Source organism: Apodemus sylvaticus, chromosome X (assembly GCF_947179515.1).
Source record: "Apodemus sylvaticus chromosome X, mApoSyl1.1, whole genome shotgun sequence".
In the NCBI taxonomy this organism is placed as follows: Eukaryota; Metazoa; Chordata; class Mammalia; order Rodentia; family Muridae; genus Apodemus; species Apodemus sylvaticus.
In genome coordinates, this window is record NC_067495.1 from 131,467,704 (window position 1) to 131,487,802 (window position 20,099).

Sequence of the window (20,099 nt, forward strand, 5' to 3'; positions counted from 1 at the left end):
TCAACGCTTTCAGTAATAACAGTGACCCAGAGACAGGTGGGACTAGCATTGTACTTGCCAATAATACCTATCTTCTCAAATTATGAGCACAAAGTATTTAACAGAAGGAGTTACACATGCCAGGGTTGGGTTAATCAAATACAAAGATACATATATTTATTCTCGCTCATCCAGGTAAAGGAGACAGAATTAAGACCACAAAGATTGGAGGTGTAGGTTGGTGGTCAAGGCCATGTGTAGCATGTGAAATGTCCTGAGTTCCTTCCCCAGTCTCTGCATGCAAAAACAAGACCAAATACATGCTGCACACAGTGTACTTGAAACAATGAATAGGATCAGTTGCACACACTATAATACCCAGGCAGTATTTAAGTTCAACTACATTACAAATTAAATGTGTCATAGTTCTCTCCTGGACAGCTTATTAATACTTATTAAACTGGTTACAAAAAAGGTTTCAAATAATAACTCTCAAAATAAATGACTGAAATATAACCTGTTCTATAGTTGGGGACTGTCTTATCAGCTATATCAAATCTAATTTAGTCTAACTTCTCACCATGGTAACAGCCCTTTGCAGGGAAACTCAAAGCCTTTTCACATCTAGAAGATTTGCCATGTACTACTTCACCATGCATAATGTCAAGAAAAGCCTGCTTCAAAGGTACTATGTAATTAGAATGGCCTTTAAAACAGGCACAAAGCAAATTGTTCTGATTAAAACCAAGTCTACTTCACAAAGATCATGAGTGAGTAACATCACAGAAAGGAATCTTGGGGTGTTTGGGACCACATAGTATAGTTTCACATCTGTTATCTGTAGTGTGGACTCAGGTAGGGCTTGAAGTGCCTCTCATCTGACGACTTCCTCTCTATTAAATGGAGTATACATTCGAGAGAGTTTAGAATTCTGCTGTGGATTTCCAGGGAAAGACTATGCCCAACCTCAGCTAATAATGATCCTGGAGAGGAAACCAAGCTTCGTGAAGACCACAGACTAGTAACCATCTCCAGGTTACAGGCTGCACAGATGCTTAACAGCCAAACATCTTGGTTAGGTGGATTCTAAGAACTCTAGCGGGTGATCATTTTGAAATTTAGAATAAAGTCCAGCATCTACAAAATCTCTCTATTGGGTGAGAGACTTAAACAGCTTTTTATTAGGAAGCCTTTTCTTTTCTTTATTTATTATTTTATTTTATTTGCAGTGACTTGCATCAACAACACTATGGAGCATTCACCCAAAGAAAAGGAAAAGCATTTAAATTAACCCATCTATTTTTAACTCTCTCCCCCTATAAGCCCCTATGTGGTACTACAACCACAGTACCACATTCTGTGAGAAAACTTAAGTTCTGAGAGAAGAGAAGATAACTGAGAACTGATCATATAAAAATAGCTGTCAGCTTTTCCATGTAACTCAGGTCACATACCATCAAACTTCTTGTAACGGGATGCAAAGATGGCTTGCAAATGATTGCACTGCTCGCTGACCACATTTTTGAAATCATCTTTACTTTGCAGGCTGTACTTCTCTTCCATCTCTTGAGAACAGCATGTATAATCCTGGGGACAGATCTTCAAATGGTCACCTGGAAGATAAAAAGACAATCTATATCACCATCAGGTTCAAGAGGGGAGAGCTTAATTTTAGATGGATATTCTACTTCATTTAAGCCAGCTCAAACACTGCATGTATTTAAAAGGTTACACGGCACAAGGTAAAGATCTCATGACTTGATTGTTTTGTTTTGTTTAACTAAAACTTTATTGTTAAAAAAAAGTTTACAAATAAAACTACACACAAAATTAACCAAACCTAACTTCTATACAACCCTAATGAACTTATACAGTTAGAATTGGCATTAAAATGGAAGTTGTGATGCACTGTATTAAAATTTTCACTTTCATTATCAAATCAACTAAATTAAAATAACTAATAAAGCCACCTCCCCAAAAAATCCAGAAGAGCTTTGCAATTCGGAAGATGCCCTAACCACAGGAAAGTTGGTGTGAGGCAGAAAGAACAGCCTCATTTGGTAGCAACAGAAATCTCTTTCATGAATTCCTTATGATTCTGTGATATACTGTGTATGTAAGTCATGCGAACAAAATATTTTTTAAGGATAGGAATGTATATTTCAAGAGAAAGAGAAGTTTATAATATTGTGATAATTTCAAGGGGTCAGTACAGAAGCACACTATTTATACTGGAAAATCTGAATCTATGCTAATTCTTGAAGAACTGATGGCCATTCTCTATGTCAAAGATTTTTGTATTGGCACTTTCTAGGCAGGTTATCATACTATAACCACCTAATGTGTGTGGTGTGGTGACATATTCCTCATACTCTCATAGACCAATGGTTTCCAATAAATGTCTTTATGTAGTGATATAGCCTAGAGTTAAGAAAAGCATCAGATGGATCATTCAATAGCAACCTAGCCCCAAAAGTATCAAAGTTCTTAGAACTACACGCTGTCCATAATTTAGAGGTAAGGGTTTGAATAGGTTCTTCTATGGCTTTTTCTCTTTGTTCTTCCTTAGCTACCAAATGAAAACTATGTTTTGATGAAACCAAAGCTTCATCCCTCATAATGACCAAACAGGTCCAGTGAAGCTCAAAATTAAGCCACATCAGGTACTATGACTTGAATAATTTCAATATTTACAGATTTAATAAAGCTGTAAACACCTTCACCAAGACTTGTTTCCAATGCTCTGCTATTGCTGTCCACTTACATAAAACAAAGAAGGATCTGAAAAGAATCAAGATCTCAGGAATATGGGCCTGAGCCTGAAATATATACCTATTGTCCCAACTACTGGAGTCGGGGAAGATAACAGTGGAGAGGTCATCTCAATTTGAAATCTCAGGAATGGGTCCACTGGAGACTTGGAAACTTCACATTGGTGTGTTGAAGAAACCTAGGGCCATGGAATGACAAATGTATCTTTCTACTGCTTGGCTTTTGTGTACTTTCATAAAACAAGTCTTTTCTTAACACAGACACAAAAGCAGTGTTGGGGTTGGGCAGGGGATCTGAATATAAAAGTGTTGGCATATCAGCTGATTAATGCTAGGTTATTAATGCATAGATACAAATAATTACATACTTAGGATGGATACATACATACATACATACATACATACATACATACATTGAGATAGATACAGAAATGGACAGATAGAGAAATAGAGATATTCCTGGTCATTATTTGCAATTAGAAGTTATGGAGACTTTTGCTACTTTAAAAATAAAGTGTGCAGCACTAAAGGACAATCTTCAAATCTCCATCTAGAAACTATTACTTCTTTAATGATATCTAAAAGCTTTGTATAATAGATAATTCTACTGAGAGTGGAAAAACAATTTAGAGATTGTGAAGCAGAGTTTAGAGTGAGGTTATAGAATATCTTAGATCTCATTAGTAAACAAAAAGCAATGGCTATGGTTGCTAAAGTTCAGTTTAATGGAAACCCCTTCCTTAAAACCAAAACAAAATCCCCTCATTACAGGTTGTTGGTATCAGTACACATAATTAACACAGAGATAGCCAGCTGTCTGCTGCTCTTAAGTTTGAAGTTTCCTCTATTAGTCTAAACACATAAAACAGTATAAAGGCCCCCAAGTATGTAGTACTATACTTTTATCATCCCAGTTCTCAGAAGGCAGAGGCAGACAAATCTCTGTTCAAAGCCAGCCTGGTCTAGCTAATTCTCAAGCCCTTACAAATATTCCATTGGTCATGTTTAAGATTTTCAAGGTAGAAATAAATTCTCACGAGTCTGGAAAAATAGCTATATCGATCCAATCTTTTTTTTTTTTTTAAGACAAGGTAATTGCATGGCTCTGGATGACCTGGAAGTCATCATGCTAGCCTCAAACTTATCTGCCTATCTTTGCCTCTGAAATGTTGGGATTGAAGGCACCTTCATGGTCAGGTGTCTATCAAATCTTAGCAGGTTCACACAAGTAAAATGGATAATCTATTGAATTACCGAGTGCTATAAAAACTTACCAAAGCAAAAGACCCCTTTCTTCAGTAATTGGCATGTGTGTGGGAGTTTACACATACACACACACACACACACACAGAGGCACATGCACACATGAACCTTGAAGGCAGAACATAGTGAGAAATTGGGAAGGAACCTTCTTCTCCAATGAAAATGATGCTAATTTTTTGGACATTGAGAAATTCAAAGTTGCCTAGAGGACTTTTTACACTGAGGACATAACACACCCTTCAAGCTTTACCAGTAACCTTGCTGAATGTTTACAAAGAGAAGTATAAAAACACACACACTCCACCCTCCTTACATCCACCAAGGCTTTCAGCAGGACCTTAAGAGGGCCTGCTTATACTTGAACAGTGGAGAGCACAATTGTTTGGGCAATGCCTCATAAGGTTGACTTGTGTACTTTCATGTTAGATCTTTCCAGGAAGACTCAGTTCACTGGTGAGGAAGGCTTGCACCTTGTGCAAAGGGGAGTAACAAGGTAAAAACATAGATAACGTGTTTATTGCCAAAGTCATCTTCCTCTGAGATATCTCATTCTTAGAGTACTAATTCTTTGGGCTATATAGCCTTCTGTACAACACTCTGTCTCCATTTATAAAAAGCACTCCTTGAAAATTTAAGTTAACATTTTGGCCAAAAGCTCTAAGACCTGTATAATCTAAGACATACTTGTAAATTAAACCCCAAGACATACTGAGGATTAAGGGACATGAGCAGTTAATGCTGCTGAGAAGAACAATGAGGAAAAGGGCCACGGTCTTGTACATTTGAATTATAGCTGTGTTCCAGTAGGAATGTCCAAGAACTCACTGGAGCAACAAGCCTCTTTTAAAAAGAAGTTTTACCCTTATTTATTTAGTGTCTTGGGCTGTGTGTGTGTGTGTGTGTGTGTGTGTGTTGGTACCATCTTTATTCACTGAGCCATCTTTCAGATACTTATGTGTCTTATAAAATTGAGTACTTTTAATTTTTTTCAATGTGTGTGAATGGTTTGTCTGCATATATGCCTGTGTCCCATCTATGTGCCAGGTGCCTGCAGAAGCCCCCCCAAAAAGCATTAGATATTCTAGAACTAGAGTTACAGATATTTGTGAGCCTCCATGTGGGTATTGGGAATTGAACCATGGGTCCTCTGGAAAAGCATCATCTTGGTGACATCATGAGCTAGACACCGGCTTGGATTGTATGAGACCCATTGCAAGTCCCCTTTCCCAATGTAGTAACAAAATAGATATCTGCATTTCCTTTGTGAAGAACTCTCTTCCTAACTCTGAAGCAATCAGTTTCTTTAAGAATGGCCAAATGCAGCCGGGCGGTGGTGGCACACGCCTTTAATCCCAGCACTTGGGAGGCAGAGGCAGGCGGATTTCTGAGTTGGAGGCCAGCCTGGTCTACAGAGTGAGTTCCAGGACAGCCAGGGCTACACAGAGAAACCCTGTCTCAAAAAAACCATTAAAAAAAAAAAAAGAATGGCCAAATGCAAACTCATTACCTGACACAAGTTAAAATATATCCAGTTTGATCTCCTATTATGTATACCCCCCCCCCCACTGTATTCTTTCCCCTTGTCAGGCATTGCTTTATCTCCTCAACTTGAGTATTTCATGGTCAGGGATGTGGCTCACTGGTAGAATGTTTACCTAGCATGCGTTAAGGCTCTAGGATCAATCCTCTACATATAAAAGATGAAAATGTAAAACAAAACAACAAAACAAAAGAAAAAAACCTCTGACTAATTATACTTTAATCAGCAAAATGCCTTATCCGAAAGGCAGAGCACATATGAATGGTTTTCTGCTTACATGTTTGCTGTGAAATTCCTTTTTTCTTTCTGGAGACCTGCTTTTAAAACCTGGTCATCTTATACATTTCTCATTTTAAAAAAGATGTCATAACTCCTTTACGCTATGAGAGCTCAGTCACAAATGAGCTGATCTGGGAACAAGAACAATCAGTGGGAGACAGCACTAGATACAAGCAATGTATACTAGGTTCTCATGAGATTCTCATATACACCTTGCATAAAGAATCATCAGTGGGGCTGGAGAGACGGCTCAGCGGTTAAGAGCACTGACTATTCTTGCAGAGGGCGAAGGTTCAGTTCCCAGCACCCACATGGTGACTCCTACCTACCTGTAACTCCAGTTCCAGGATATCTGACACCTTCTTCTGACCTCTGTGGGTTCTAGGCATGCATGTGGCACACATTCATATGTACAGGCAAAGAAAGTATACATATAAGTGGAAATAAACCTGATATGATTTTTTTAAAAAAGGAATCATTATTGGATACATATTCCCAAAACTACAATCAGCATTGTCCACCACCACTACCACCAAAAGACAAAAACAAAAACAAAAAACAAAAGATAGATAGATAGATAGGCTTCTGGATTCAAGTAGTTTTCAGACAAATGGGAACTAGGATCCCCAACTGTCATTTTTCCCACATGCTACCATTTCCTCTACTTAATCTCCTCCTTCCACAATTCCACATACACATTCATATGCACACACATCACTTTCATATGTTCCGGCTGCTCTCTACCCTGCCTTCACTCTGCCTATTGTTCTTTTTACCACACCCCACTTATTAAGCTGCATGTATTATGAAACAGAGGGGCTGATTTTATTTTTTTATTTGTAGTGCTTGTTCAGAGTTCCTTGTTCTTCATTTAAAAAAGCAGGTGAGCTGAATACTTTCTTGATTTTCTAAGGAAGCAACTAAATTAAGTTGCTTTTTGTAAGCGGTCCTTGATTACTTTTTTTTTTTTCTCTTGTGGCCCAGCCCTGTCTTAGGAGGCTTGAATTGAGATCCAATGAACCATGCTTTTAAAGCTTAACTCTACGGCATTGAAATAAAAAAAAAAAAAATCACTCCAAAGAGCTCAACTTTTTTTAATCATACCAGCTCTATGTAATTTCTCTTTGGTCTTAAAATAAATGCCTTAGTTTTCAAAGCCAAAGACAATCATAAAAAATTACTATGAAACCTTGCTGAGTGTTTATTGGTTCTTTTTTTTTTAAGGCAGTTGAAATCAATGTTTTAAAAAGAAGGCATTGAATATTAGCAATCTCTTCAGTCCTGTAACAGAGTAACAGCAACTTGAAGTGAACAGTCTGTAAAAGTATGTTCTTTCTCTTGCTTATCCGTCGTCTACTCCTCTTACCAAACACTGACTGATGCACAAATGGGTGTCATAGAATGTTCAATTACGCTCAGATGCTCCTAACTCAGCTTCCCATGGAACATGTTGTAAAGAGAAATTGAGTTCTTTATTATATGTACACTGGTTTTTTGACTGCATGTTTGTCAGATCCCCTGGAACAAGAGTTGCAGACAGTTGTGAGCTGTGATGTGGTTGCTGGGAATCAAACCAGGGTCCTCTGAAAGAGCGGTCAGTGCTCTTAACCAATGAGCCATCTCTCCAGCCCTAGTATTTGGGTTCTTAAATGGAGAAGAAAACTGTTAGCTCACATCATGTGATTGGGAAAGCATACATTCTCTACTCATAGGCAAAGGGCCGGCTCAAACACACTTGGAAAAAAGAGATACAAACTGAATGCTAAGGGTAAGAAATGCATTGAGAAGAACAACTGGGATAGATTTTAAGTGTAACTGTTAAGAGGCAATGAGTTTGCACCAGTTTCTCAAAGAAAAACTGTTTCCCATGAGATATAGAGTTTAGAAAGAAAATGAAAAAAAAAATGTTTTATTGCTGATCCAGGTGTTAAAAGGGGTCTGATATAGCCCAAGCTAGCCTCTAACTGTGTCACCAAAGATGACCTTGAACCTAGTCTTTCTTTTTCTCAAGTACTAAGATTACAGGTGTGTACCAACAAAATCCAATCAGCCAACAATCTAGATTTAGTCACATTTGTGACAATCTGTACTAGGTGACAAAAGAGTTATTTTAACACGAGGTAGAAATGTGGAGGAAAACCATACCTAATAGCTGAGTAGTGTGTATATATGACCATGAAGATGGCATTCAAGCACAATCATTTTAGAGGCACCAGAAGCAAAGTCAAGATACAGAAACAGTTATATGGATGAGACAAGATGGTGTACACACACTATGGAGTTTCTCTTCAAAATTATATGATTTGCAGAGAAATGAACAGACATGAAGATCATCATGTTAAGAGAACTAAGCCAAAGCCAATCCCTTACATAATTTAGATGCTTCAAGGCTATCTAGGTTTTGCAATGAGGACTATTAGGGACAACGGGGTTAATGAGAGGGGAACTAATTAAACTTACTGGGGATAGACCCAAGCAAAGCACAAGGGCTGAATGTACGAAGGCATCATGATGAAACTCATAGATTTTTTTATAGGGTTTTAAGCTTTTAATTTTTTAAGCAATAAAACAAAGTCTTGGCCTGATCACCCATGAATCCCATCTAGGGCAGCAGAAAAAAGAGGGTGGAAGAAATAAAACAGAAACACCAAAACCCTGAGTGCTAAGGAAACATGATATAACACAATACAGTATCCCAGGTGAGACTGACACTAGGAAAAAAAATCTAAGAAAAGTCATAAAATGTTATGTCTCTATTCAAAGCAGCACCACTGATAATAACCTAATTATTGTCAGCAGAGGAATGGGTCAACAAAATACAGTCTATCTGTATAATAGAATATTATCCCATCATAAGAACAAGTAAAATTCAGATATATGTTACAACCTGGCTAGGCTCACACATTGCCAAGTAAAAGGAGCCTGTCAAAGAGTCCATGCAAGATTACATTTGTAAGAAATGTTTAACAATAGCAAATCTAGAAATAGAAAATACATTAGCAGTTATTATAGAAGGGATGGGGGTGAGGACAAAAGGGTATCTATGATGAAGGAGTGTGCAGTTTCTTTCTCGAGTGATTACAACTGATTTTGGTGAAGGAGGTACAATAGCCAGCATATTAAGAGGCACTGGACACTACAAAGCTGTGAAGGGAAGTATAGGTCTGAGTCGACAGTAAAGCATCAGTACTAACTCATGAGTTGGGATGAATGTACTACACTAAGGACAGGTATTAATAAGAAGACACATGGGAACTGGATATCCAAAAATCACTATATTATCTGCTAAAATGAAAAGTTAAATTTGAGAAGAGTAAATTTTGGCTTTAAAAGAATAAACAATCAATGATAAAATACATGTGGCAGGCGGAGGTCCAGGGGCACCATGATTATGACTTTCAACATGCTTTTTAGAAAGACCAATACTTGATGTAATTCTAATATTAGAAAGCTACATTAAGCTATTATTTGCTGGAGCAATTTTCCTAATCTCTCAATTGCTACCTTACCCGTTTTCTAATTTTTATTTGTTGTGAACATAAAACAATTCCTTGCTGTTGGTCTAAGACATACCAAAATAGTTTCAGTTCACTTTCTAGATGGGATATGTAGCTACAAAGCAAGCTAAAATACAGGTTGTTATACAAGTTCAGCCTTTTCAGGCCACCTAAGAAACCCCCAGAGGAACTTCATGGAAACAAAGAAAGCAAATCACAGAGGGTTTTAATAATCCCAGGAGGTGGGGGAACGTATACATTAATCCATCCTCCCTGCTTCCAAAAAGGAGTGAAATTACTGCATATAACGTGCTATGCACATTGAAAGCCTGAAGTCATTTGACCTAAACTTCAATAATAAAGCACACAAATTACAGTCATTATGCAGATGTATGATTTGCGATCACCTACCAATCAGTAGGAGAAACACAGCTAGTTAGCATTTTTCAAAAACCTTGCCAAAATACAGCTCTGGAAGGTTTGAGACTGCCGATTATTCTTAGGTCTACTAATCCTGCAAGGTAAGAGAAGGAAGCCGATGAGAAACACATTTCTGCAATCAGCTTTATTATATTTCACTGAGAATCACTTTGGTGTGTGTGTATGTGTGTGTGTGTGTGTGTGTGTGTGTGTGGTGTTACTGGCCATTAGCCCACCCTTCATTTTGGTGAGTTCCTAACAGTTTTAAATTTTACTCCACATTGAGACCAAATAGGCTGCTTATTACTTGTTAAATGACAAGTTCATAAGGATCTTAGATCCCCATTTGAACTTCAAAATCACGTATTCCAAACCAGAGTGAATGGCCTGCAATGCATACTGATTGACCTATGCTGTGCTATTTCCTTGGTATTGTATTGTGTGAGCATCTAAATCACCCTCATGGAGAGAGAGAAAGAGAGAGAGAGAGAGAGAGAGAGAGAGAGAGAGAGAGAGAGAGAGAGAGAGTGTCTATGTGTGTTATGTTTACTGTTCATTGGAATTCCCTTGTGTCCACTTCACATCTCAACTCAGAAGCTCTGGAATCACAGATGTTTATTACTACACCGAGCACTGTCTGTCTCAATTCCTCCAGGTCAAATGGTTTGCCCAGTTGAGTCTTCCTTATCTATTCTACACACTTACAACCACTACACTACCTCTAGGACTCAATGATAGGGACAGCAATCAACACTCAAGACAATAATATGAAAGAGCAATACTAGAATTTCAACAAACCGCTCCAATAACTCTCAAGACTCCAACAGATATGCCCTCAACAGTGTTACTAAAAGTATCAAAGGAAACAAGTTGGGGTCCTGAGGGGTAACTAGGGGCAGTTAAAGAAAGACTTTTCCTGACACTGATTCTCTGAGGCAAGGACACATACTTTGTTGGTTCTGAGAATCTCACTCAAATCCTAATTTATTTATAACATTTATCTGAACTCATTGAACAGAAAGTCTGATGGCATCCAATTCCAAATTTGTCTATGGATTTCAGAACCATACAGTGATCTGAAAGAGCCCCATGTGATCTTGAAATCCTTGAAGTATACATACAGAGGCTCTACGGCTGTTGTTCCAAATGCCTATGAAATTAAGCTTCTCACAACTTTCTCTGAGTCTGTTTCTCTTCTGAACTTTTTCACCTTTACCCTCCATCCCAATCTCCAAGGTTTCCTTCCTTAGAGGATAAATGAAAGACAACACGGAAAACAGACACTGACTCCCAAGGTTGCTCTCATCTGTTCTAGCCTCAGCTACAAACAAAGTGGCCTAAAAAAGAAACACCCCTGGCTATGACTTTTTTCTGTATTGCTCAATAGTGTATCTCAACTGTCATCTCCAAGCCATGAGTCACGGTTGCAGAAACACCAGAGGCACGGGGCTTATCAATCATAACAGACTAAGGCCTTGGTAGGTCCATTTCTGAAAGGTGACAGATATAAGGCTAAGCTCAAAGTGTCAAGGAAATTCCTCAAGTCAGGGAAGTCTGGCCATTAGCAACATAACCTTTCCTCGGCACCCAGCAGATCTCCTGTGCAATCACAGATGATCCCAGAGAAAGCAACAAAACAAAAAACAAAACAAAAAACAAAACAAAACAACAACAACAAAAAAAAAAAAAAAAAAAAAAACAAAGACCTATCCTCAGGCAACCATGGCAGATATCCAGATATCCTCCACACAGAAGGCTGACTGCAATGCAACCCCTCTGAGGATGGCAGAGTACATGGTCTAAGTTACTACACACTGTCCAAAGCAATATCTTCCAGGCTGGGCTAGACTTTAAGTTACTCTACTTTATAAAGGCACAGCCTTGACCTCAGTTGCTACACTGAACTTGGCATATTGGCCAAGTATGGCTGTACATCTTGTTGAGGTCAGTGAAGAACCACCATCACTCATCAGTGTGTCATGAAACATTAATTTACTAAAGCAGTAAATAAGCCTGTGAATATTATCTAATCTTAGCAGAAACACCGGAGATGCAGGCTTATCAATCATACCAGACTGATAAAATACCAGTCCCCTGACCTTTGGACTATACAGGCAAGAATACCCCAAGAATGAGATATGAGCTACTAAGACTTAAGCACACTGGCCCATTCATTACCCGATGATTTGTCATGAACATCCCCTAGGAAAACTGGCACAGGAACACATCCATTTCTATCCTCAGAAATGTAGCTCAAGTATAGTTTCTCTCCCCATGACATATAGCCTACTTAGGAATTTGAAAGCCATGTGTGCTGATACACACCTATAAACAATACCAGTGCACAGAAAACAGATAATCAAGAGTTTAGGCCAGTTTCATAGAGTAATGCTAACAGAGTTAGAAACTAGACTGGGCTCCAAGGGACCTTGTCTCAAACAATAACTAAAACTAAATCAGAAAAGAACAAATGAACATTTGAACTGCTCTCACCTGCTAGCTCTGTACACTCCAGAGACATTACTTTGCATGTGTACCAACTCTCTGCCTCTTCCTCCTGCCCCTTTCATCTTTTCTATAACATATATGTTGATATGTACTTATATACAATTTATAATATGCAATGTGATCTGATTAAAATTGTCTATTTTTTACCAGTAGCAAATGAAATTCGAAAATTCAGAAATTTTAGTGGATTAAAAGCAATGAAATTGATATTGTTTATGTGTTTATTATTCAGTCAATGGTAACATGGTAGAAAGACACAAATCGGTCCATCTTCTGTTTGTAATAGTTTCCTTACAATACCCTCTCTACCACCCCAGAATCAGTCGTTTTTTTTTTTTTCTGAGACCTGTAATGTTTAAAAAAAAGGATATCTTAAGACAAATGCAAGGATGTCTTATCCAATTCATCCACAAAGAGGTACCTACCATTTTTTCTCAGTTTCCAAAGTCCCATGGAAATGAAAATAGAGCTACATCTGGTGCACGCCTTTAATCCCAACACGTGAGAGGCCGAGGCATGGGCTCTCAGGTGAGTTTAAAGGGAACCTAGTCTACATAGGGAGTGCCAGGCCAGCTAGAGCTTCATAGTGAGATCCTATCTTGAGAAAAAGAAAAGGAATATCTGAAGGCAGACCTTTGAATGTTATATCAAGGTTTTATGTGTTTACTTACATGAAAAACTGAATTCACATTGGCTAGAGATATAGTTTAGTGATAGATCACTTTCCTAGTATATATGTACATACACAAGACCCTGGGTTCCACATCCATCATCATTATCATCATCATCAATAGTTTTCTAACAAAACAGAAGTTATAAGGAACAAAGACAAACACTCATTTGCTATGCATTCAAGTCCTTACAGATCTGCTTAATTTCTGGCGATCTTTGGATACACATACAACCGGACTGCGATCCCTCAGTCACTACACAACCATAGAGGCAGTACAAATATACAGAGAGTCTTTGTTCTCTTTACTATATGACTGTCGTATATGAAACCAAAAATGAAGGACTGTGTGTTTCCATTCCCACTTTGGGCAGAGATGGCTGAAAGTGGAATTGCTGCAGAATGGTGGCATCTGCCATAGGATCTAATAAAGACAAAGGTACTTGAGACCCACTGCTCACAAACTCAGACTATCAGTCAATTTTCCATGGCTTAGAACAACAGGGTGAGCGCATGCTGGTAGCACTACTCTAAGCTATCAACTTGGCTGCCATTAATTTTGGGGGTCATGGGCCAACAATTAATTCATAAAGCAATTATTGTCATCATCATTTGAACCCGAAGACATTCCAATTAACTACCACTTCCAGAATGTGGCTGGCCCTTTGTCAATTTAGAATGAGCTATGATCATGGAAAGTGGGTGGTTCAGGACTGCAGTCACTAAGAGACAGAAGTGAGCAAGAAAAGAAAAGGCTGGGATGTGCCAGGAAAGAAAGAGAAACAAAAGGGAAGCACACAAGCTAGTGCTACCAGTAACAAGAGAGCCCCCCACCCCCAGTGATGCAAATGATGACCTGGTACCAAAGCCTTGGGTTCCATAAAGAATCAAGCACAGGGCTGTTTTTCTCCCTAGTTTCCATTACACAGAGCCTGCAGATGGCACACAGCATTACTACTGCAATTATTGAGCATAATTATCATGAAGAGTCTTTGATGTGATAGCAAAAATTATTAAAATGACCCTTCCTAGAGAAGAAGGGCAATAAATACAGCCTCATTCGGAAAAATCAAGGACCGCCTTTTGTAGCAGGCCCTTCTGCCAGAAAAGCGTAAGTCATTTAATACACTTGTTTTTTCTTCCTCTCCTTGAATATCTTTTATCCTATGTGGAAATGAATAATGGTATGTCATTCAAGATATATTTTAAGAATATACTTAAAAGTACTTCAAAGGAAAATAAAAAAATGAAGTGACCTCCTCTGTGTAGTTCCTCTGATCCCATGGTAACCAAGAAGGAACAATTTTTAGAATCTGCCTTCAAGGATGGGAATAAATAACAACTGAACTAAACCCTGGCCTCATCATAAAGCTAATACTTGTCAATGCCATAATTATCTGCTCAAATATGCCAACAAGGATGGGAATAAATAACAACTGAACTAAACCCTGGCCTCATCATAAAGCTAATACTTGTCAATGCCATAATTATCTGCTCAAATATGCCAACACTGCAGTATAGTGTTAAAAGAAACACTAACTAGAAGTATAAATGTCCCATGTCACATTTTGAATCAATCTGACCTTGTGTTTTAATACTAAGCCAAAATAGCACAATCCTAAATTGCATGCAGTATTACAGAATCATCTACATTTACTATATCCAATTTACTCAGTTTCGATGTAGGACCAGAAAACCATTTTAAACCTGAGACAAAACTATGTATGTCCAGCATTATGAGCCTTGAGTTTTGTAAATTAAATGCACAAAACAGAGTAGGTTCAACTAGGTTATATGGAAAACCATATAACCTATGTGTTTATGCTATTGGTTCTACTTTTTAATATATGACAATGAACATAGCCCAATATAAATACCAGTTAGCTACTAGGGTCTCAATATAGTATGAGGTCTCATAGAACTCATATGTTGGAGACTTGCTCACAGTTGTGGCACAGTTGGGGTGAAGCTTTAAGAAGCCCAGCAGGAAGTCACTTGGGTAGACTCTCTGGAGAGACTGTGGAAGCCCAGCCTTTTTGGCGTCCTATGAGAAGCAAGTTCTTTGTCCTATACAAGCTCCTCACTCCTCACACCATCTACGAGAAGTGTTTGGTAGAGCAAAGCTGACACCAGCACCATACCTTTGAATCTCTACAACTATGAGCTAATGAAATGTCTGTCCTTTATAAAGCTAGCCTGCCTCGGAGATTATAGTAATGAGATGGACTTTGCCAACTACTCTACCATGTTAATAGTACATCAGTATAAGCAGAGGAACTTAGAAATGAACCATTATAACCCTGGGGCTAGAAAATCAGAGGCAGGTAGATGCCTGGGTCTTTCTGGCCATTCAGTTTTGCTGAATTGTTGAGTTCTAGGTTTAAAGAAACCCTCTTGTTTCAAAGAAAATTAATTGTAAGGTAAAAAATAATAGAGGATACCTGATATTGACACCCACACACACACTTACTTATAAACACATACACGCACACAAAGAGGTGAACTATAGTTCAGTCTCACTGTATATGCATATGCAGACTAGAAAAGGTTCTTGGTAGCAGAGACTGAGTTTCTTCTACTTAGCTTGATGACTGCTAGTAAGAGAAAAAGGATGGGGTCTTAGCGTGTTCATCATTTCATTAGTCTGCTATGAATCTCTAGGATTCTGTAATTTTTGGCCACAAATAAAATGAATTATTATTTCAGGGTCTATGATGGCTAATCTCCATTGTCAGCTCGACTGAATTGACAATCACCATGGAAACATACCTGTGGGCATGCCCATGAGGGTTTCCATAAAGGTTAAGAGAGAAGAAGAGAATATGGGTGGCACCATCCCAGGGACTGAGGTTCCAGGCCGAATACAAAGGAGACAGCAAGCTGAGCAGGAGCATGAGTGATCCTCTTTCTCTCTCTGCTTCCTGACTGTGTGGCAATGTGACCAGCTACCCCGTGCTCCTGCTGCCATGTGTTCCCCTCCATGATGGGTACTGACAAACTGTTGGCCAAAATAAACCCTTCCTTAAGACTCTTGTCAAGAATTCTTGGCACAACAGTGAGAAAAGTAACTAATCAGCTTATTACTGAAAAAAAAATATTTCAGGCTGAGCACACTGGCAGTGGTGGCGCACGCCTTTAATCCCAGCACTTGGGAGGCAGAGGCAGGCGGATCTCTGAGTGTGAGGCCAGCCTGGTCTACAGAGTGAGTTCCAGGACAGCCAGGGCCACACAGTGAAATCCTGGGCAAGGAAAAGCAGGAGCAAAACAGATGCTTGGCAAATGTGAGGCCTTTAGTTCTATCCCTAGAAGTAAAATAAAACTTTTTTTTTTTTGCTTAGCAGTTAAAATTCTAATGGCATGCATGTGCTATTTCTTTTTACATTTGTTTATTTATTTTATGTCTGTGTGTATGTAAATGGATGTGAGCATGCTTTGGGTATGACACCTCTGGAGGCCAGAGGGCAACTTGAGGTTGTTGGCTCTCTCCTTCTGTTGTGTGGAGTCTGGGAACTGAACTCAGAATGTCAGGCAGGAAATGCCCTTACTCTCCTGCCTGCCTCCCCCCCAACCCCCAGCCATCTCAGCAGCCTGAATTAACATGTCAGTAGCCCAGGGAGATTGAGGCTCAAGAAGTGTACTACATATAGTGCACTTGTTAGAACTAAATTAAGAATCTGGCTAAAATTCTGTGATGATATTCATTTAGCAGAGACACCATGTTTTATGAGAAGCATAGAGACTTGAGTATAGGCATGATTCTGTTGCTTAGCAGGTATGACTTGGGGAGAAGATCAGAGCCTACTTTGGAGAAATGTTGGACACATTTAAAGGTATATAGTCCCTAAGTCAATAGTATCCACAGGGTGTGTGTAGCTCAGGGATCGAAGAATTGCTTAACGGCACAAGGTCCTGGCTTCCATCATATGAACAGCAACATCAGAAAATACTATAGGTATCTCCTTTTAGCTTCTTGGTTCTGGTTATTTAACTGATGAAAATGTGTTTGTGTCTTAGTATCAGTAGCCTTAAAAGTGCTTATTTTTAAAGATTTGTTTTGGTACTTTTTAAAAAAAGACTTATTTATTTATATGAATGCTCTCTCTGCGTGTACACCTGAACCCTAGTAGAGGGCATTGGAACTAAACTAAGGACATCTGGAAGAGTAGTCAGTGCTCTTAACCACTGAGCCATCACTCCAGCTCCCTGTAATTTTAAATGTGTGTGTGTGTGTGTGTGTGTGTGTGTGTGTGTGTGTGTGCTCTTGTATAACACACACATGCTCACATGCCGAAATGTGCTTAAGTGTTCTCCAGAGGCCAAAGATGTCATGGAGCGTGAGTTTTAGACAGTTGTGAACCATCTGATGTGGATGCTGGGAAGCAAACCTGGGTCCTTGGCAAGAACAATACATACTTTGAACCACTGAGCTATCTCTCTAGCTCTCAAAGCATTATTTGAGGCTGACCAAGAATTTCACTTTATTCAAAAACAAAACTATCCCCTTATGAAATATAGGCTATAGAATTTTTAGTTTTAAAATGGTTGTTATAAATTTGGAAATTAAATGAGAAAAAAGGGATTGAAAGTTGACTCATATCAGCAAATTCATACTCTGATCTAATATACTAGAGGACAAATTTTGTGTCAATATCCAAGTATTTCTACATACTTTTCCTTTGCATCTTAGCATATTCTTACTTATAAATAAAATGAAAGAGATTGAAAAAGGACACTCCTGTTATTTTATTAAATATGCACATGACCTTTTAAAATTTGCATGCAAAAAAAAATGTACCTACTGCACTGCCACAACTAATGACCACTCTTTTCCTAATAGCAGTCATTTTGTTGAAAGAACATTCTGTTCTGTGAGGCAAAAGCAAAGCAGGTGATGCAGAAATTCAGACTGTCTACTAGGGATAAATGTATGTCAAATAACAACTAAAAATATAAATAAATAAAACACCCTGAGATGAAGGGACTTTGTTCCTTATCACATCAAAGGAAGAGAGAACAAAGATGGAAATGACAGCTCTCCACACAATTGGTTAGCATTTAAGCACCTTTTTTTTTTACACACACACACTCTTTTTTTTTTGATGTTGCTGATGAGAGTTTATGGACCTCAGCGCATCTGTCAGTTTACTGCCTGATCACTTCCTTATACTCCCTTTTCGTCTTAAATATCTTTGTCAAAGAGATTTTCTTCTATTTAGTTTTAGCCGGGTACTATAGATTTCCCTTCCCTTCCCCTCTCCCATTTGTGCCTAAGATTCATAGGTGTATACAAAGGCAGGCGACCTCAGCAGTCCTCTGGCTGGAATCCCAACAGTACACAGGATTTAGGGTACCAAGAAACTGGATAAGCAAGTGTGTGATTGTAATCACAGCATTATTAAATTCAACAATATAACAGGAGAAAAGCATAAGCTCCAAGGGACTCAGTGTCTTCTTCTGGATTCCAATGTGCAACATAACCTATCCTACTTGCATTTACACATAATTAAAATATAATAAAAATAAATCTTCAAAAAAGAATGTGTATGCATAGGGGGATGTATATACAAGGCCTTGGGTTTAAGGACTGCTAAGCACATAGGAGTTAAGGGAATAAGAACAGAACCTTCAGTGTGTTTACAAAGCAGAAGACAGGCCAGTGAGATGGCTCAGTGGGTAGAGGTAATTGCTGCCAAGCCTGACAACTTGAGTTAGATCTGAGACCCACATGGTAGAAAAAGATCCTATGCCAGCAACTGCCCTTTGATCTACACACACAGACACACACACACACACACACACACACACACACAGATAATAAATGTTAAAATTACTTTTTAGAAAAAGACAGAAGCAGTTATGTTTTTGTTTTAATAAAAAACAAAAACCTACTTCAGATTGGGGATAGAAAAACCCCCGAGAAGGCCTAGCAAATTAAACACAAAATCAAAACGAGACAGGGGCAATTTCTACAGAGATTCCAAAGACTACAATAAGAGATTGTATACCTGTCGGGGCCTCTCTCTCTCTCTCTCTCTCTCTCTCTCTCTCTGCCTCTCTCTCCCTCTCCCCCTTTCCCTCTCCCTCTCCCTCTCCCTCTCCCTCTCCCTCTCCCTCTCTGGCTTATCAAAGGGAGGAAGCCATTTAGAGGAACCACTTCATCACAGTCATGGGGCTAGAAAGGAGATGGTCAAGTGACTGAATGACTTCTTTGTCTTCTAAGGAGACTCACATTCTCTAACCAGAACACTAAACTGAGTGGGTCAGAGGTACTAGATCAAATTGTGGTATCCACGATGCTCTGCATCTAGTCACCCAAGCAGGAGGAGATAAATCACTGGGACCAGATGGTATCCACCAGCCAGTTTGGAGGTAACTCAAGGGTGAAATTGTTTTGGCCAACATGTGTAGGCTGTCTTTACAAACAGCTACTGTGCCCAAGAGACTGGTGCTTGTCAATGTGATTCCTATTCATAAGAAGGGTTCCAGAAGGGATCCTGGGAAGTAGAAACCAGTAGCACTCATTTCCATATCAAGCACTCGGGTGAACTTTACAAGAAAGTTGAAATCACTACACACTTGCAAAATGAAAGATTTAAGAGGAAGAGGGAAACCAGAATTTTAGCAAAGGGGGAAAAATTCACATTCACCTATTATCCTTGAGGCAATGGAACAGGTGGAGCTAGGAGAGTATACAGATTAAGGACAATTTATGAAGAATGCTAAAAATATAACAAAAGTCACTAACTGCAGCTTAGTGTGTATTGTAACTGAACTCTCCTTAAAGGCTTAAAAGAGAGAAATAAAAAATCAGAGGTCAAGAAAAAGACTGGGTCACTGATGATTTCCTTCAAACAAACAAACAGCTATAAAAGGTACACAGAAAGAAACTAAGGTTCAGTATGGGAAAATAAGAATATGACCTGTTTTGATTAAATAAGCTATTCCTTGCATCACCTCTTGCTATGTTAAAGATACTTAGCAAACAACCCAGGAACTATAGCAATGTCTCACTTAGCATGGATTCAGATTTGGGGATGAACCCCCACACAAAGCAAACCTTAGTTTCACTCCCCCCAAAACCCCTTCCCAGAGAAAAGGGGGCAAAAGAAACATTCAGCCTGTGAAATTTACTGTAGAAGGCTGAAGCCACCCTCTGGGACACAGCCTTTTCT

The 20,099-nt window shown here is 38.8% G+C and overlaps 1 protein-coding gene across 1 annotated transcript in view; it reads right to left on the reverse strand.

Annotated features, from left to right (window-relative positions):
* The window catches only part of Gpc4 (glypican 4), a 113,446-nt gene that overhangs the window by 38,264 nt on the left and 55,083 nt on the right, over positions 1 to 20,099 (reverse strand). Inside the window, exon 2 of the mRNA XM_052171339.1 lies at positions 1,434 to 1,592. Coding sequence (XP_052027299.1) covers positions 1,434 to 1,592 — 159 coding nt within the window. The remainder of the gene's footprint in view (positions 1 to 1,433; positions 1,593 to 20,099) is intronic.